The sequence below is a fragment of the Rhagoletis zephyria genome, unplaced genomic scaffold, assembly GCF_001687245.7.
Source record: "Rhagoletis zephyria isolate East Lansing unplaced genomic scaffold, Rhagoletis_zephyria_1.1 Rzeph_scaffold_07619, whole genome shotgun sequence".
Classification (NCBI taxonomy): domain Eukaryota; kingdom Metazoa; phylum Arthropoda; class Insecta; order Diptera; family Tephritidae; genus Rhagoletis; species Rhagoletis zephyria.
Genome location: NW_016164702.1, coordinates 4,191 through 25,220, shown reverse-complemented (window position 1 = coordinate 25,220; position 21,030 = coordinate 4,191). Strand labels below are relative to the sequence as shown.

At 35.0% G+C, this 21,030-nt stretch overlaps 1 protein-coding gene across 1 annotated transcript in view; it reads right to left on the bottom strand.

Moving 5' to 3' along the window:
• Positions 1 to 19,699: 19,699 nt before the first annotated feature.
• The window catches only part of LOC108374346 (uncharacterized), a 1,672-nt gene continuing 341 nt past the window's right edge, over positions 19,700 to 21,030 (bottom strand). The window contains exon 2 of the mRNA XM_017630335.1: positions 19,700 to 20,248. Coding sequence (XP_017485824.1) covers positions 19,700 to 20,248 — 549 coding nt within the window. The remainder of the gene's footprint in view (positions 20,249 to 21,030) is intronic.

Below are 21,030 nucleotides of genomic sequence, written 5' to 3'. Positions count from 1 at the left end.
ATTCGTGACCGTCGTATCCAAGCGCTCGCTGAGTACACCGTGCAACAATTTTAAGGTTCTGGAATCTAACGGGGAAGCGACCAACACAGATCGATAGTACTTGACTAGGAGTTGACTGGCAGTTTTACTCTGTGGGAAATACCCACGCCGCTGCACACAAACATTCCAACTGTATGAAATGTCATTCAGTTGGCACTTCATTTTTCCTATTGAACCGCGACTGTGGGACTTTTATAAGCTCATTTGTTCTGACGCGCCCTTTAATTATGATAGTGCATGCTGTTAGCAGTGACTACCCCAAATAAAGAACTAACTTTTTAAAAATTATTAGGGTCAAAACATAGTGGAGCGGCGAGCAAAGCGAAGAGTTAGCATCGAGCAAAGCTTCAATTACAAATGTGTATGCTCGCTTGGCTCTTCACTATGCGCTTTCCCATTGAGACATATGCGTTTGAAATCGACGCTTTGCTCGATGCTCTTTGCTCGCCGCTCCACTATGTTCTTACCCTTAGAATTCTTCTCTTCTGTTTTGTTCTTGAGTTTTGAGTTCATACTTTTCATTTTGTATTGGCGTTTTGATTAAATCGCCGCAGTTGACCTTAATCCATTGCCTTTCAGTTTACTTAGATCTCTACTACCGCAACCGAAAAACCAATATAATAGATCCATTAATGGCGGTCAGTGGCAGGTCATGCAACACTAATCGCACATTAACATTCAGTATCAACATTGTTGATGGCGTCAGCGTTGGCGTAACTGCTTTATTCGTGACCGTCGTATCCAAGCGCTCGCTGAGTACACCGTGCAACAATTTTAAGGTTCTGGAATCTAACGGGGAAGCGACCAACACAGATCGATAGTACTTGACTAGGATAAGAAAACTCTAAAAAAAAACCAAAATAAAGGCACCCAAAGCGACCGCAAGCAGTCGGCTGGGAGTTTTACTCTGTGGGAAATACCCACGCCGCTGCACACAAACATTCCAACTGTATGAAATGTCATTCAGTTGGCACTTCATTTTTCCTATTGAACCGCGACTGTGGGACTTTTATAAGCTCATTTGTTCTGACGCGCCCTTTAATTATGATAGTGCATGCTGTTAGCAGTGACTACCCCAAATAAAGAACTAACTTTTTAAAAATTATTAGGGTCAAAACATAGTGGAGCGGCGAGCAAAGCGAAGAGTTAGCATCGAGCAAAGCTTCAATTACAAATGTGTATGCTCGCTTGGCTCTTCACTATGCGCTTTCCCATTGAGACATATGCGTTTGAAATCGATGCTTTGCTCGATGCTCTTTGCTCGCCGATCCACTATGTTCTTACCCTTAGAATTCTTCTCTTCTGTTTTGTTCTTGAGTTTTGAGTTCATACTTTTCATTTTGTATTGGCGTTTTGATTAAATCGCCGCAGTTGACCTTAATCCATTGCCTTTCAGTTTACTTAGATCTCTACTACCGCAACCGAAAAACCAATATAATAGATCCATTAATGGCGGTCAGTGGCAGGTCATGCAACACTAATCGCACATTAACATTCAGTATCAACATTGTTGATGGCGTCAGCGTTGGCGTAACTGCTTTATTCGTGACCGTCGTATCCAAGCGCTCGCTGAGTACACCGTGCAACAATTTTAAGGTTCTGGAATCTAACGGGGAAGCGACCAACACAGATCGATAGTACTTGACTAGGATAAGAAAACTCTAAAAAAAAACCAAAATAAAGGCACCCAAAGCGACCGCAAGCAGTCGGCTGGCAGTTTTACTCTGTGGGAAATACCCACGCCGCTGCACACAAACATTCCAACTGTATGAAATGTCATTCAGTTGGCACTTCATTTTTCCTATTGAACCGCGACTGTGGGACTTTTATAAGCTCATTTGTTCTGACGCGCCCTTTAATTATGATAGTGCATGCTGTTAGCAGTGACTACCCCAAATAAAGAACTAACTTTTTAAAAATTATTAGGGTCAAAACATAGTGGAGCGGCGAGCAAAGCGAAGAGTTAGCATCGAGCAAAGCTTCAATTACAAATGTGTATGCTCGCTTGGCTCTTCACTATGCGCTTTCCCATTGAGACATATGCGTTTGAAATCGATGCTTTGCTCGATGCTCTTTGCTCGCCGATCCACTATGTTCTTACCCTTAGAATTCTTCTCTTCTGTTTTGTTCTTGAGTTTTGAGTTCATACTTTTCATTTTGTATTGGCGTTTTGATTAAATCGCCGCAGTTGACCTTAATCCATTGCCTTTCAGTTTACTTAGATCTCTACTACCGCAACCGAAAAACCAATATAATAGATCCATTAATGGCGGTCAGTGGCAGGTCATGCAACACTAATCGCACATTAACATTCAGTATCAACATTGTTGATGGCGTCAGCGTTGGCGTAACTGCTTTATTCGTGACCGTCGTATCCAAGCGCTCGCTGAGTACACCGTGCAACAATTTTAAGGTTCTGGAATCTAACGGGGAAGCGACCAACACAGATCGATAGTACTTGACTAGGATAAGAAAACTCTAAAAAAAAACCAAAATAAAGGCACCCAAAGCGACCGCAAGCAGTCGGCTGGCAGTTTTACTCTGTGGGAAATACCCACGCCGCTGCACACAAACATTCCAACTGTATGAAATGTCATTCAGTTGGCACTTCATTTTTCCTATTGAACCGCGACTGTGGGACTTTTATAAGCTCATTTGTTCTGACGCGCCCTTTAATTATGATAGTGCATGCTGTTAGCAGTGACTACCCCAAATAAAGAACTAACTTTTTAAAAATTATTAGGGTCAAAACATAGTGGAGCGGCGAGCAAAGCGAAGAGTTAGCATCGAGCAAAGCTTCAATTACAAATGTGTATGCACGCTTGGCTCTTCACTATGCGCTTTCCCATTGAGACATATGCGTTTGAAATCGACGCTTTGCTCGATGCTCTTTGCTCGCCGCTCCACTATGTTCTTACCCTTAGAATTCTTCTCTTCTGTTTTGTTCTTGAGTTTTGAGTTCATACTTTTCATTTTGTATTGGCGTTTTGATTACATCGCCGCAGTTGACCTTAATCCATTGCCTTTCAGTTTACTTAGATCTGGATCTCTACTACCGCAAACGAAAAACCAATATAATAGATGCATTAATGGCGGTCAGCGGCAGGTCATGCAACACTAATCGCATATGAACACTCAGTATCAACATTGTTTATGGTGTCAGCGTAGGCGTAACTGCTTTTATTCGTGACCGTCGATATTCAAGCGCTCGCTGATTACACTGTGCAACAATTTTAGGGTCATGGAATCTAACGGGGAAGCGACCAACACAGATCGATAGTACTTGACTAGGATAACAAAACTCAAAGCGTTTTAAAAAGTTAGCTCACCTTCAAAAGTTATAGCGGGTCAAAGTTAAGCTTTTTCAGTGTATTTTTCTGCACCAATTTTATTAATTTTTTTTCTTCATAGGATCTCCTCAGAATATTGTAACGGCATTGGGATAGTTATAGATAAATATATAGATGTGTTCAGAAAAGCGAAAATAATTGATTTAGTCATGTTTGTGCAAGCTCTATCATAAGTAAAATTTTAGTTTCTCGATGAAACTCGGTGCTCAGGTTATTATTAGGAGAAGTGCTGTTGGTATTGAAAATGGGCGAAATCGGTCAATAACCACGCCTACTTTTCATATAACGCCACTTCTGGAAGCGAAGTTCTTCAAATTTATTAAGTAAATTGAAAACGGATGTCATGCCCCGTTTCTGCATAAGGCTTGCAATGTGGGTGCGACCACGCCTAATTTAAATCAAATGTTTGTATCTCAAAAACCGCTTCATCAAATTTATCCAAATTCAATATATGTACATACACATTTCTCGTGAGTTTATCTCACCGTTTTGTATTAATGGGCAAAAGCGGAATACCACGTCATTTTTCCATATAAGAAACACTAAATATCACAACGAAATTCTGAAATATAAGACATGGTATTTTTTGTTTGAGTTATTTGCAACACTTCAGCCAACAGTTACCAACTGAATTAGACGATCGGTATCATAAGCTTTCTCTTCCTTTCGAGATGAGGTAAATTTTACTAAACTTTATTTGTCCATTAACGTTAAATTGACTTATACCGTTTTAAAGGTATAGAGGAAAGCAATCACCTGACGCAATATTAGCGTAAATTTGTTGGTGGAGTATGAAGACGTACGAAGAATCAGATGAAAAAGAAGTAATAGAGCTCGACGTAAACGATTTACTGGATGAGTACGTTGTATTAGACAATGACGATGAATAAATTTTGTAATGAAAATTTTATTTTTTAAATGCAAGCGCCAAATTTTGAACGCCAATATCTTTTGAAAGCGAGCTAACTGTGCAAACCCTTGTTAGAGTTTTGCTATTCTAGATCAGTACTTTCGACCTGAGTTGGTTGTTTTTCAGTTAGAAAAATGTGTTGCACAGTGTTATTGTTCGACGGTAACATTAGCGCACACAAGGGGTAGGTTTTGGGGTTCAATTCTTCTGTAACATTTTTTATTACTTTTGAAAGTTGAGCACATCTTGTGTTTATAGAGCTTTTTTATTGAAAAAGTAATTTTTAAGCAAAAATACAGCCACTTCAATTTTCAAATACAAATTTAGGAGTACCCTTAATTTTTTCATGTTCCAATGGTCGTATGTAAAGCAAATTACGGGTCGACGCTTGAGGTACATTCTTTCCGATAAAAAAAAAGAATTATTGAAATCGGTTCACGCGGTCCAAAGTTATGCGGTGGCATACATAAAAGAAGAAAAAATACTCCGAAGAATTGATAATCTCTCCTTTTTTAAAGTCGGTTAAAAATGTTGGAGTTCTTTGTTAATTTTATGTAAATAAAATGCAATTTATGGAACTTTAAAAAATTTATGAAACTTTTTTTTATTATATCCTGTACATAAAACTTGCATAAATGTATTTTAAAGAGCGAATTATCAGTATTTTCTGATGTTATATATTTATAAGTATAAAACCCCCCAACAATATATCCCTGGGTGCGCCCCTGGGCGGTAATTATTTTGTTGAAAGTTTCTACGGAATTGAATGTAGCATTTGCGTAATTTGTGTGCCCAAAGGAGTGTTATGGAGTATTATTAATTACGTTGAAATGGTTGTAATCTCTAAAAAAAACGAGGACGCCAAATGCACTACACTCCATTTCAGGGGTAAAAGCTAATGCATATGTCAATATATAATTTTGAAATTTGTTTCTCGAGATTACTAAAAACAAATACAAATCTACGCTAAATAATCTAAAAGATTTTTGCCACAACAAAGCTTTTATATTTATTTATGTTTTTGCATCTGTATATGTCTCTTTTCGATATGTTCATATCGACGGCTGAGTGGAAGATCGACTTATCTCGGCAGCCAGTTCGGAAATGTCCTATCTCAGAAAACTTTTCAAAAACGCCCTATTTCACAATTTGATTGAAGAATGCTCTATTTCACCATTCGGTTCAAAAACGCCCTATATCGTCATATTTTTAATTTATTTTCAGTTGAGACAGGACGTGTTTGAACCAAATTCGGAGATCGGGAGTTTTCAACCAAATTCTGAAATGGAGCTTTCTCCAACCACATCCTGTAAATTTTGTGTGTACACGCGGCATATGAAATTTCGGCTGAAAAAATTGTATGAGCAATAATTTTTGAAAGTTTAGTGAAAATATTTTTACTTGCAGCTTATATTTACATAGTAGTGATGTTTAAATATTGCATTAAATTTAGTTATAGTGAAACAGAATAGCTCTATCACTTAAGTTTTTAGTGGTACTGAAGAAGGTTTCTACTAACACTAACCTGGTAATAAATAGCGAAGAATATAATTTCTTCCTATATATGTATGTAGATTAGACTGCATCAACAAAAAAAGTTGGTGTTTTCCGTCGGGATTACAAAGTTTATTATATTTTAAGACTTCCACCATATAATTTCGGAAATATATTAAGATTTACGTGAGCTGGACCGATTTGAAAATACCTCCAGAAAATGGAGTTTTTTTATGAATGAGAATAGCTTCTTAAAGGATTTTTTGAAAAATATTGCCTCAGATGACAAAACAGTTTAAGCTTGAACAATTGCATAAAAATATGAAAAAATTCCAACGGAGTCGTAATAATGACGACAAAGCTTCGCTGCCACGTCAAGCGCGCGTCCTTCTGGGCTAACGGTCTGGATATTGTAGCCGCCTAAACAGCTACTTATCTATACTCGACCCCGTTATCCCCAATGAGTCCCATGTCAGCTCACTGGTCCAACCCCGTCGAAACGGCATGCTTCCTGGGCTTACGATTAATAAATAGGAGTTTTTCCAACTGCAACAGGGTATCACCTGACTGTCTCTGTTTTTTTTTTTTTTCACCACATATGTTTGGCGAACTTTTTATGACTTTCTCTATTGTTAAATTCCTCGTTTTTTCGTAATCATAGGCCTTGTGCTATAATTTACTTATCTGATAAAGTTAATTAATAAGGCCTCAATTATAGAAATACAAGCTACTAAATTTTCATTAACATGTGCATAAACTTTTTAATACGTCAATGTACACACATGCTTACATACACATTAGGGATGTTGCGAATGTGGATATGTCTACATCTGCGGATGCGAATATCTAAAAGCTAACATCCGCGGAAAAAGAAAAAAAGAGAAGGAAAAGAATTCTTCATTCTCATTCCTTTGGCTGTTTTAGAATTTGGGGAATCTGTAACTTCATCAGCGTTCTTCGATTTTAGTCTTTGTACTTAATTCATTTTTAATACTTTCTTCTGCGACTGGTTTGAAAATTGTGTTATTATTATTTTCCAGGAATGAAAATTTTGAAAAAAATTCTGTTTTCAAAGTCGTGGCTGCGAGCCGAATCGGATCAGAACATTGTTATTTTTTAAAAAAAGCACCCCGTTTTTTTATAAGCATTTTAATTTCAGATTGTTACGTAATTATTATCTAATTAAAGGTCAGAGCTTTTTAATTATTTGAGCCAGACGTTGATCATATCTGCTGGAAGTTCCTATTGAAGGAGCCTACTCTTTGACTTTAAATAGCAAAGAAGGGACAGTTTTACCACAGGAGTTTTTAGCCAATGCATATCCCTGTGAAAAACATATTGCCCGACAAGTAAACAAAACTAAAATTTTTGATAAAAATAAATTCCCCAAAGAGCCCCATTTGAAATTATTGAAACGAATATATCGTCACCCAATATGCAAAAAGACGTAACCACATCGAAAAAAAATGGAAAACGTCGTGACGTAACATTTTTTGTTTTTTTGGGGGTGTAATTCGATGAAATCCATCATATAAATCAAAAAAACAAATTTTTAATTTTTTATTAGTTATGTATGACTTTTTGCATTTCAGCGATGATGTTTCGTCTTTTTGCATTTCAAGTGACGATATGTAACATCAAAAGCAAATCACGAAAATTTGGTTAAGATTACACTTTCTTCTTTTGTGTCTAGTCGTTTTTTTTAAGATTGGTAAAAGAATCGTAACAGAGAAGAAACCAATGCAGGTACTTAAAGCACAGAAAAAAAATATTTTTAAAAGGACTATGTTCTCTTTGACGTACGTCAAAGGTCAAGTAGAAGTGGGAGCTGGCATTAATGCCCATTGATAGCTCGGTTATATAGCTTAAGAAAAAAATAAATATGACATTTGACCAGTTTTGTTAGGCAAATACTTCCACGACCACAGGCAAAAATATTGGCTACAATTTGTATTTTGTTTGCCATATATACGTTTTATCGGTACACTTGCACAACATTTGCATTCGCAAAAGCTCCGCATTGATTATTGCGAATGCGAATGCGAATGCGAATGCTAAAATTAATGCGGAAGCTCCGCGGCTGCGAATTCGAATGCGAATATTCGCAACAACCCTAATACACATGCACATATGTATATGATTGTGATCACATGAGTACCAGTGTACTAAAGTCAAATATGCTTCCTAGCATCGGCCACCTGTTCGGAAAGCTGATTATTTATGCAAATATTGTTATTATTTAATACTAATGCGTAAAATTTCCATAATTTTTCATTTCGCTCCTCGTCTTACATTCAGTCTACACTACAGCTTTCTCTCCAATAGTGTAAAATGATCTTGACAGATATTAAACGCTGCACAGATACGCTAAAATCTATAAGTATGCAAGTGTTTTTTACAATTGAGCGCTTTGTAAACACATAAATGCATACATACGTCAGAATATAAGTACATAAGTAAATATCTACATATTTTTGTATGTATGTACTTACTTACAATACGTATGAATGTACATTTGTGATTTGAAATATTACTAAAAAGTATCTTTTACATTCAATTATCAAGTTAATCAGCCGATACAAATTTGTGCAAACAACTACCGTGCCGTGATTCGACTAAAGAATGTACACGAAAAAAACTGGTCACAGTTAAAACGTTCTAAAACATAAATATATTAATGGAATTCAACGATATTTACATATATTTACATCTAAACTTAGTTTTATTGAAATTCGTTAAAAAAGAGTTAAATCGCAATTTTGACTTTATGTCCTTCATTAGCCCTTGCACAGAAGTTTCAGTGATTTCCTTGGAAACCAGCTGCCATTTATTTTTGAATTGTTGTGCGTTTTTTACAGCTTTGTGGGTCTTAAGAAGTTTGGATTTCATAACGGCCCAGTAGGTTTCGATCGGCCGATGCTCTGGACAATTAGGTGGATTCACCTCTTTTGCTACAAAATACACTTTGTTTCTATGTTACCATCCTAAAGCCATTTTTCCGTAATGACATATCGCGAGATCAGGCCAAAAAAGCACTGGATCTTTATGAAGCCGTATAAGAGGTAAAAGTCGCTTTTGCAGACACTCCTTAACATAAATTTCTTGGTTAATTGTACCAGTGCTTACAAAAGGATCACTTTTGAAGCCGCATTGGCAAATTGCCTGCCAAATGAGAAACTTTTTGGGAAATTTGTCAAACTTTTTGTTTTTATATTTATCTGCAACATTGCCTCTTTTATTTGCAGTGTGAAATTCGCGGCCCCGGATTTGTTTAAAATCGGCTTTTACGTACGATTCCTCATCCATAACAATACAGCCAAATTTTTGTATGAGACTGTCGTACAATTTCCGAGCACGTTGTTTCGCCAACAAATTTTGCTTACCGTTGCGATTAGGTGCTGCATTCACTTTTTAAGAACGTAGTCCTGCTGTTTTGCATACTTTTTGTATATACGAAGACGACATGTTTAATTTTTTGCCGACATCTCTTACCGAAAGTCCAGGATTTTTCTTAAAAGCAGATAACACTTCCTTTGCCTTAATTTCGCAAGCAAATCCTTTTTTCTGCCACTATCAGGGTTCCTTTTTAAAGATAAACATTCATTGTATTTTTTAAGCACATAAGTAACGGTAGACTTTGGAAATTTTAGCTTTTTTGCGATGTCGTTATGGAACATGCTGGGATTTTCCAGCTTTTTGCGCAATATTAACTCGCGATCGATTTCTTTCTTGGTCCTCGTTTCTACACTGATTTTTGTTACTAAAAAGAAATGATGCAGTAAGGTGGAAAATGCTTCCAGCTTTTTAAGTGTCTACCGATTTTTATTTTAATGTTATGATTAACCGATCTATGCTTGGTTATGTGCGACCAGTTTTTTTCGTGTACATTCTTTAGAACGTGTACATTATACTATGTACATTAGATCGAACTACCTTAGAAGCAAATAAAAAAAGTTCGTAACGCCACCAATCAACGGATGAGTGGCGTGAGGTATTTTGCTAGTTAACCAGACGACTTTCGTTAAATAGTGTCAACTGGAAAAGTTAAAAAAACTTCCTTAGCAAAAGTTTAATGACATTAGGCTGGTACGTCAGGGTCACAAGGTCAATGAATTTTGAAAAAAAAAATTGTTTATTTTTGTAGTCATTTTTTGGTCTAATAAATCATATTAAACAGTATTTATTGAGCTTGCAGCTCTTTTTAAAAATACCTCCACTTACTATTTCGATACCGTGATTTTTGAATGGAGTGCTGCACCCTAATGTACAGTGCATACATACATACATACTTACATGCATTATGTACCTGTAAAATGTAGATATGCCTACTCATTTTTTGGTATGCCGTTTTATAGCCTATTCAATTTTAGTAGCTTCAAGTGGCTCCAAAATACCGTTGATTTTTAACAATTTTTTTTTGGTGACGATGTCACGCATTTTTAAGTTTTTTATGATATTGCAGGGAATGCCTGGCATTGTCAAAAAAAAAAAAACAAAAATCAACGGGTGGGACTTTGTTAAAGATTGAGTCTATACCCAGCCAATAGAATCATTTACAGCCTTAAAACTCAAAATACATACAGTATCGGTCATATCTATAGCACACCATTTCAAAGTGATATTGTGTGCCACTTATGTTTATTTATTTATTTTTAAGAATTTTCAATTAAAATATAGTTCATTCTCAGACAAACCCCCTATAAATCCAAGTTTAATAATTTGCAGAAAACTACAAAAAAGTGCAACAAATTCAACTAAGACTAAAAGGATGAAAACTGTTAACACCAAACTAAAATAGGATTAAAGTAATTGACAATAAAATTCATTTTACCGGAAAAGAAGTGTGGGCTGCTTAGATTTTATAGTTCTGCTATTGACAATATTCAATATTACTTAACTGAAAATGAAAAGTTCAAAGCAATTGATATCAAGCACCCTACCAAGGCGAATTTATATAAGGTGGTGTTACTAGATCAGCTGATTTTGTGTATGTGTTTCGCCTCACGGCTTCTAATGTCAAATTGAAAAAATTTGATTGAATTTCCACACACACACTTACGGATTTTGACAGTTTATGCCGCCAAAGCAAAAACAAAATACATGTAAATTTTTGTTTTTGTTCTCCTGCTATCACCTTATAGTAATTCGCCTTGCACCCTACATTTCGTTTGCCAATAAAATTAATTTGATTGTCAATTACTTTAATCCTATTTCAGGTTGGTTTTAAAAGTTAAATTAACAGCCTTATTCTGTATCACGAACGATAGGCAACACGAACGATTCGTCTGCAGAGGAATGCTTCAAAAATTAGTCCGGCGGCGTCATTTTAGCCGGTTTAAACGCAACCGAGACCATTGCAACGTAATGTATGAAAAGCAAGACGAAGACGACCGATAGAGTTTAAAATCGCAATCTGAGAGGTGGTCGTCTGCAGACGAATCGTTCGTTTTGCCTATCGTTCGTGATACAGAATAAGGCCCTAAATCAAGTTAGGGAACTCCCTATTCCTCTTAAACGAAATTTGTATCTATAAATTATGTTTTACTTTTTAGTTCACATTGTAATAAAAACGAGTTTTTAGTTTTTTAACATATAATTTTTTTATGAATAAAGCCATAAAACTCTGGGCACTATTCAGGTAAGTTTAACAAATTTCAAAAACATTTCTTCAAATTTTAAAAATTGCGATTTTCTTCCATATAAAAATAAACGATGTTTAATGTTTATTCGTTATATGGAAAGAAATGCAAAAAAAAATAATAATTCTAAAAAATTAGCGATTAAACATGCGTGGCAAATAATATCACTTTGAAATGTGGGTGCTATTGCTATGACCGATACTGTACGTACATCCCTACAAGAATTGTGTGATGGAAACTAACACATTCTCATTTATCTTACTAACACATTTGCAAATTTTGCGTTGGTTAAAAAGAGACCAATATATAAGGCCATAAGTGTAAGGAAGACGGAAGATCACATGTACACAAATGTTTACATCAGATTTTTCACACTGCCCTTTAGAATTTGATAGAAACTTGTAGGCAGCCAGTGACAGAAATCTCTATCAGTCTTGCCACTCAAATGATTTGTCAAGTGATAGTCACTGTTCTTGCAGGGATATGCATGAGAAAATACAAACAAATTTACCGATTTTCTAGCCGCTACCAAAAGCAGCAGTGATAAGATAATTTTTTTTTGATAAATTAATAGTAGCCATGTATCGTTATATTTTTGTGTTTATGACACAGAATTCGAATGATTTTTGCAGCCACTACAATATGTCACCAAAAATGCATATGCATTCGAATCTCATTAAAATATAAGCGACGAAGACTTCGAAATTTCAAGAACTTTTATTTTTGTTTAATCGCGAGGGCCACTGAAATATTTAAAAACGATGTTCTTATGTAAATTGCGTCAGGACTTCAGCGACAAACTTCTGAATATAACATTCCATTACTCGTCCGGGCAGGCTGTTAGCATAATGGTGGACAATCTATAGATTCTACTTTCGTTTCACAGAACGAAGGATTTCAACAAATCATTCTCTTTTCATAAAAAACCAACTTGTTAAAACCAGTTAAATAAAAAAAATTTAACGAAACAAGACAATTGTAAATTCTGGCAACTATCTTGAAATCTCTTTTCTCCCTCTGGAAAGACTTATTGTAAGATCTGCTATTGAGAAGGTCCTCGTAAAATTAAATTAAACGAAAACAAAAATATATTTTTACTAAAAAACTAAAAATTTAAACAAAATAAAACTTAAAAAAAGAAAAAATCAAAAAAAAAATTTAATTAAAATAAAGTTATCTAAATTGAAAAAGAAAATTAAAAAAAGCAAAATGTATTTTTCTAAAATTAAATAAAATAAAATAAAAATATTTTACTTTTTAAAACAATCTAATCCAAAATTAAAAGAAAATTAAAATGAAAAGAAAAAGGAAGTTCCTATGAAAAATAATAATTAAAAATATAAAATCTACAAATTAAAGGGAAATTAAATTAAATAATACAACGAAAAGTAAATTAATTTTTGTTTTTCTTTTTAAAACAATAATTCAGAAAATTAAAAGAAAATTAAACAAGAATAAAAAAACATCAAATTAAAAAAAGGAAAAATATCCTACGTATATATTTTTCTGTTTAGCACAATATCTAAAAACTAACCGAATATTAAATAAAAAAAATTAAATTAAAAGAAAAAAATGTAATTAAACGAAAATAAGTACATTAAAAAAGAAAAAAACATTAAATAACAAAAAAAAAAATTCTGCTGCCTGAGTATTCGACCTTGGATCTCTTGAATGACATCTCAGCCCTAGCCATTGCGACTGTTCGAGCATTGCGAGCAGAATAATATCCAGTATTAGACATATCTACAGCACCCCCATTTCAAAGTGACATTGTTTACCACTTATGTTAGTTTTGTTTAGAATTTTCAATTGAAATTCTAAAAAATCAACGGCAGGTAATTTTAAGCCACTTGAAACTTGTACATGCATTATTAGACTAAAATTGAATGGGCTATAAAACTGCGTACTCCGAAAAATTCTAACACTTCTGAGAAAGAAGCTTGAAATTAGGGTGAACATTTGGTGCATTTTTTTCTAGTCTTTTAAAAAGTTTTGAACTTGGCTTAATATGGGTTTTGTTAGAGAATACATTTTTATTGAAATTCTTAAAAATAAATAATTAAACATAAGTGGAAAGTAATATGTCCAATACTATATATATAGTATAGTATGGTCCTATAGATATTTCCATGCTGTACATCCCCATTCGGAAGATGCTCAAGTGCTTCCGTCAAAAGAGTTTTTCTCAATGACAGTTGTAGGACTTCTCTGTCAGAATAAACAAAATCTTTCAAACTATCTTACAAAAGACTTGCTACTTAAGTGTTCGATTTTTCCCTACTTTCGAAAATCGGTTTTCATATAGCGATTTGAAAAAACTGGGTACGCATTTTCAAATTAAGGGAAAAAACCGAATAAACCGGTTTTATTTTGAAATTATGACCAAAATTACACTATGACTCCAAAAATAGGTATAGCTTAAATTTTGAAATTAGCAAGCCATAATTAGACTGCGGATTTTTATGCAAAATACGGAGCCTAGAAGCAAAGTGTAAAAACGCATGCAGAACATCTTTAGAGTTGCTTTTGTTTCAACTACTGCGAATATGAGATGAAATAGAGTTCCAGATGTGGATAGCATGGACAAAGAATAGCCGTGCACAGCTGAGATATATAATTTTGGTAGGAACAGTCAAGTCCTTTACTCGAGGTGATATGGGGAACGTTAATTTTTCATACATATATTTGGGTGCCTTATTCTTCATGAGACAAAAAAGGAATATACAGTTACTAGCTTTAAGATATTCATAAGCCTAACTAGCCCAAACACATAGTGCGTGATCTGGTTAAATACTAAATCTATTTTGTGAGCTGATTGGGAATTTAATCTGCTGTAGCCTACTTCAGAATAACAGATTATGGGCATTATAAGTTGGATTACGTGTTTGCGTCTGATTTCTATTGGTGTGAATGGAGCAGATATTCGTAAATTCCTTAATGCAGGTAAGGCCGGTGTTGATAATAAACCCTAGGTTAGTTACTTTTGGCACAAATTTAAAAGGTTCGCCACCAAAGTGTAAAAATGAAATAGCTGCTAGCTTAAGACATTCATTAAGACATCAGCTCTCTGTTGAAGCTTGCACACTAATTAGCTGAGTATTCAAGAGAGCCTGACATATAGCGCTGGACATCGTCCGCATAGGCATGCATATTGGCGTGCGTGGAAATCGGAAATATGTCATTAACGAACAAACTAAATAATTGTGGTCCTAAGATTGACCCTTGTGGGACACCGGTGAACAGTGGCCGTAGTTCAGATATTTGAGATCTGAGTTTCACTGCTGACTCTCCAAACCCAAAGTAGTTTTTTTAATTTAAAGCACAGTATTTAATGGCTAACTGAATCAAAGACTTTAGAGAAGTCCAGCAAGTATAGTAAAGTTAAGTGGTTCTTGTCGTACGGTATTCTAATATCATCTAGTACCTTTATCATTGCAGGAGAGCAGCTGTGATGGGGTCTGAATCCGGATTGAAATGGGTATATAAGGTGGAATTTACTGACGTGGCACAGTGGCCAATTTTTCGAAAAAGCTGGCCAAAAGTCGAAGCGTGGTACAATTGTAATCAAACCTTGTCTTTATTTTGGTTGCTGGTTTTAAATTTCACCACATAATTTCGAAATTGAAAATGGCGGATCCATAATGGCTGCTGTGTACCCTTAAAATAATCAAATTTTTAGCAAAACTAAGGTAGTTAAGTATAAAAGGTCATGTTTCCTGCTTTTTTGTTATATAATGTGACGTAGCGGTTAGCAATATACGCTATCATTCAGCAGGGCCTGGGTTCAAGCCCAGTTTCCGACCAACATCAAAAAATAAGAAACAAACCAGTTTTTTGTAATAAAGTCGCCCTTTGGCAGGCAATGGCAAACCCCCGAGTGTATTCAGCCACGAAGAACAGCTTCTCATAAAAATAAAATCCCCGTTCGGATTCGGCGTAAAACTGTTGGTCCCTCCCCTTTGTGCGCCAACATCAAGGCGCACGCCACAAATCGGAAGAGAAGCTCGGTCAAATACTAATATGTCTTAATGTTCGTTTCTAAAAATCTTGATGTTCAAATTTACACGGGAACTGCGGGATTGTGAATGAATCAATAAATATGACATACATATTTGTTGGTACAGGAATATATTAAGATAACAATTGTATACACCGTCAGACTCGCAGTTATCAGNGCGCCAACATCAAGGCGCACGCCACAAATCGGAAGAGAAGCTCGGTCAAATACTAATATGTCTTAATGTTCGTTTCTAAAAATCTTGATGTTCAAATTTACACGGGAACTGCGGGATTGTGAATGAATCAATAAATATGACATACATATTTGTTGGTACAGGAATATATTAAGATAACAATTGTATACACCGTCAGACTCGCAGTTATCAGAAGTATCCAAGCTCATATCTATATTTTCTGATGGCAATTCTGCATCCGCATTTACAACAGTTGATAATAATTTCATGGCATCTGACGACAGTTTGTGATTTGGTTTTGGTGGGTTTAAACGTAAACTTGAAATGACAGGGTCCGAAAATACAAGCAGCCGATATTTTTTAATGTCCTTATTCCTTGACTCTTGGGCTTCTTCGGAAAGTTGCCCAATTGGCAGGGGTACCCATTTAATAACGAGAGGCCCATGGATGACCACTCTAATATAAGTAGTAGTACTTTCTGACATCATTTAAATTCTAAAAACATCCAATCTTTAAAACATCAAAATCTTGACAGAAATAATTTTTTACATAATTTAAATCTTTTAAACATAAAAAAATTAAGATTCGCGTATAAAAACTGATGTCCAAACTACAGTGGATGGGAAAAACTTCAATCTATTTGAAAAAGAAAATTAGACCGCCCATCTCGACCACTCTCGCAACTATTTTCCTAATCCATCATAATGAGTAAACAAAAAAAAATCAATCCGTGAATATCTACAGTATCGGTCATATCTATAGCACGCCATTTCAAAGTGATATTGTGTGCCACTAATGTTTATTTATTTATTTTAAAGAATTTTCAGTTAAAATACAGTTCTTTCTCTAACAAAACCCATATAAATCCAAGTTTAACAATTTGTAGAAAACTACAAAAAAGTGCAACAAATTTTCACCTAAATATCAAACTTTTTTCTCGGAAGTGTTAGAATTTTTCTGAATACACAGTTTTTTAGCCCAATCAAGTTTAGTCTGGTGCCGTTGATTTTTTAGATTTTTTTCGCCAAAGGTGTTGCGGTTTTTTCCATATGCAAATAAATGGACGTTATTCATTATATGGAAGCCAATGCGACAAAAAAAGTCTAAAAAATTAACGGTAATTTGTAGGCACTTAAAATTTGCACATTATCAGACTAAAATTGATTGGGCANTCTGCATCCGCATTTACAACAGTTGATAATAATTTCATGGCATCTGACGACAGTTTGTGATTTGGTTTTGGTGGGTTTAAACGTAAACTTGAAATGACAGGGTCCGAAAATACAAGCAGCCGATATTTTTTAATGTCCTTATTCCTTGACTCTTGGGCTTCTTCGGAAAGTTGCCCAATTGGCAGGGGTACCCATTTAATAACGAGAGGCCCATGGATGACCACTCTAATATAAGTAGTAGTACTTTCTGACATCATTTAAATTCTAAAAACATCCAATCTTTAAAACATCAAAATCTTGACAGAAATAATTTTTTACATAATTTAAATCTTTTAAACATAAAAAAATTAAGATTCGCGTATAAAAACTGATGTCCAAACTACAGTGGATGGGAAAAACTTCAATCTATTTGAAAAAGAAAATTAGACCGCCCATCTCGACCACTCTCGCAACTATTTTCCTAATCCATCATAATGAGTAAACAAAAAAAAATCAATCCGTGAATATCTACAGTATCGGTCATATCTATAGCACGCCATTTCAAAGTGATATTGTGTGCCACTAATGTTTATTTATTTATTTTAAAGAATTTTCAGTTAAAATACAGTTCTTTCTCTAACAAAACCCATATAAATNATATTTTCTGATGGCAATTCTGCATCCGCATTTACAACAGTTGATAATAATTTCATGGCATCTGACGAGGTGTTGCGGTTTTTTCCATATGCAAATAAATGGACGTTATTCATTATATGGAAGCCAATGCGACAAAAAAAGTCTAAAAAATTAACGGTAATTTGTAGGCACTTAAAATTTGCACATTATCAGACTAAAATTGATTGGGCAATAAAACTGTGTATTCAGAAAAATTCTAACACTTCCGAGAAAAAAGTTTGATATTTAGGTGAAAATTTGTTGCACTTGTTTGTAGTTTTCTACAGATTGTTAAACTTGGGTATATATGGGATTTGTCTGAGAATGAACTATATTTTAATTGAAAATTCTTAAAAATAAATAAATAAACATAAGTGGCACAAAATATCACTTTGAAATGGCGTGCTATAGATATGACCGATACTGTACGTCTTAAGTCAGTTTTTAGATGGCGTGACAATGAAAAAAACATGTTTTACACACTCTAGATTACAATGTTATTTTTTTTAAGGATAATACCACGATTTTAACAACAACGAAAACTCTAATTTACGAAAAGTTTAGAGCGAATTGCTAGCAACAGTCACTTCGATATGGTACGACCACAGAAACAGTGGGAAGAAAATTAAAAAAGTCACATGGGCTGAAATGCTTATAAGGATTATACACAAAAGACAATGGGATTATGGACGAGGGGCTAGACATTTCGACATACAGGTATTCTACGTTGTTTCCTTCTGAATGTGATTGTGATTATGTGGCGACTAAGCACCATCCTTTTGCATCGTAAAAAGTTGGCACCATGAATTTTCTCGTGGTCGAATTCCGTGAAGGTCGGACGAAATAAGTTGTTTTGCCAGAAAATATCGATTCTGTACAAGATCGTCATGTCACATAGGGTGCTTTCCAAAACTTCAGAATACACAGCCTCAGTCTCCTTTATTTCTAAATACAACTTGAAGAAAAAGTCTAACTTGCGTAACCCGGTTGAAAAAAAGCATCTAACCGTGGTTGCGCACATTTGGCATTACGGTCTACTAAGATTTATAAGAAAATAGACTGATGCTTTGTATCTTGACGTTTTGGAATGCATTCATACTGTGACATCGTTGCATTAGTAGGACGAGCTTTAATAAAATTTTGTATGATCACGTTGTGGTAAAAACGCCTAAAAGTAGGCTCATATACATTGGTGTAAGAAAATGCTGGGACGAATGTCAAAGGATATTGATCATAATGGAGAATATTTAGAAAAACAGTAAAACCATTTTCAACCACCAAAGGTCCTTTTTCCATTGTTAGGCCAGTAATAGTATAAATAGCATCCCTCGTATAAATAAACTAGGTGAAAACCTGGTCTATTCGATTATAAAAATCCGGTGTACTCGGTACACCAATGAAAACCGGTTGGGAAAAACCCAGCCAATCGCCTACTTGCAGATTTGTACTTCGTCTTACTTATTAATATTTCATGTAAATTTTGCACTTCTAAGAGAAGCTAAATCAGAAGGCCCTTAAGCTTTGGCCATTCTATACAAAAAGAAAAATGGCCCTTTTAATTTTGCCGATTAAGTATATGTATGTATGTATATGGTAATTAATAGGTACATTTGAATGTACACATGCATCGAATACCAGGCCGCTGGCTGCAAGCGCACCTTCCCACTACGAAATTAAAATTGCATGCAACTTTTATTGATTGCCTAGTAGTATTTATGGATGTAGTGTGATGAGCGACCAACCACTTCTATAGACCGCCCCAAAGTCGACAATCACTTAGCCATGCAGTTTGTGTTGGTATTTAATAAAGTGTGAATTGTAGCGTGTGCAAATAAAATTTAAAAATATATTTTTATCGACAGTTTGTGTGTGAGGAGTTGGACAAAGTCAAAATGCCATAACCTGTTCAACACATCTTGTGTTAAATTCATACAAATATAGATACGCAATGACAAGGCCACTCACTCACTGGCTGGAATCGGATGTGGTATGCACGTATGTACGTATTTTTCCATCCATGTATTTCGGTTTTTTTCCGGTCACTATATTGATTACTCACGTGACATTACGCACGTGACACTTTTTTCCTTCATACATATTTTAATAATTTTACATATATTTTCAAAAGTTTTTGACAAAAAAATTAAACTTTTATTCAAAAATGGAAAATACAAAATAAAAATTAAGGTACTGCAAAATTAATCCAATTTAATTGTTTCTTTAAGTGAGTATGCTGTTCGAGCAACATTTATATTTTCGTTATCTTGGTAGGAAAAGCAATGCATTTTTTGTTTCCTGGAATGGAGCGGACAATTTCCCATTTTTCATTTAATGGTGTAGAAAATTCTTCAATCTCTTTTGATGAGATATATAACAGACGAACTCCTTCGATGATTTTGCCAGCGCATTCATAAAATGCAAAGGCATCCGGTAAAATAATATTATTTGTCTTAACCGCTTGCCAAACTTTTCGCTTCACCACCGCGCCTACTCCATCGACTGCTCCTTTGCCATGCGAAGTGGCAAAGAAGTTCCACTCTAAATGCTTTAAGCCAAATTCGCTCACAAACGAAGGAATGCTGGTGAGAATATATTTGTTTTTGAATTGACTGGTGCTGCCATCAGAGAATATGAAAACCGTGGAAATTCCTTCGAATTGACTTTGAATTTTGTGCACAATTTTTGTAAGGAAACAATAGACGTCAAATTTGTTGTGGGTAAGTTTGTCACTAATAGCAGCAATACATTCAGTTTGACCTCGAAGCCATGCAACGCAAGTGAAAATAGTAACTTGTTGGTAGCTGAAGTGAGCTTCTTGGACCTCATTCTGATTGATCAACCGATAGTTTTCTGCAAAATCGATTTGCAAAATTAATTCATCATCACGTAAATTGTTCTTTTTTTCCTTGAAATATTTTTCCTGGTCGCGCTTTATAAAATAATGAAGTTTAAAAGCTGGCAGCTGAATTTCCAGTTCATGTAACAAATCTGATAATGGCGCTATAGTATAGCTTAATATTAAGCGATCATTAACTTTTCTCCAATAGCTCCAATTAACATTTTCTTCCATTTTGGTTAAAAAATATATAGGCACCAAATTATATTTTATATGCATAATTTCGATATTTTCTCATATGCATTATTTCGGTTTTTATTTATGCATTATTTCAGTTTTCTAACGAAAGTGTGCATATGGATAATTTCGTTTTTTTCTAATATCAATTATTTACTTCTACTTAGTAAGGGTTTTAATCCCTAAGCGCGGCCGAAGGCCGCCTACGCAGAAAGAAGTTCTGCGCAAAAATACTTCCGGTCCCCTTTTCCGGCAACAAAGAAAGGAGAGATCTTCTTAGTAAGGGTTATAATCCCTAATCGCGGCCGAAGGCCGCCTACGCAGAAAGAAGTTCGTTTTCATTTATGCACTATTTCGGTTTTGAGTCGAAACTGTGCATGGATGCATTACTCGTTTTTCTCATATGGGCATTCCCATGGTGGCGCACGTGACAGTCGTACGATTTCAATGTGATACAAAAAAGGAATACCATTTGTTTTCTTTAACTTTTTTGAGCCATTGTATAG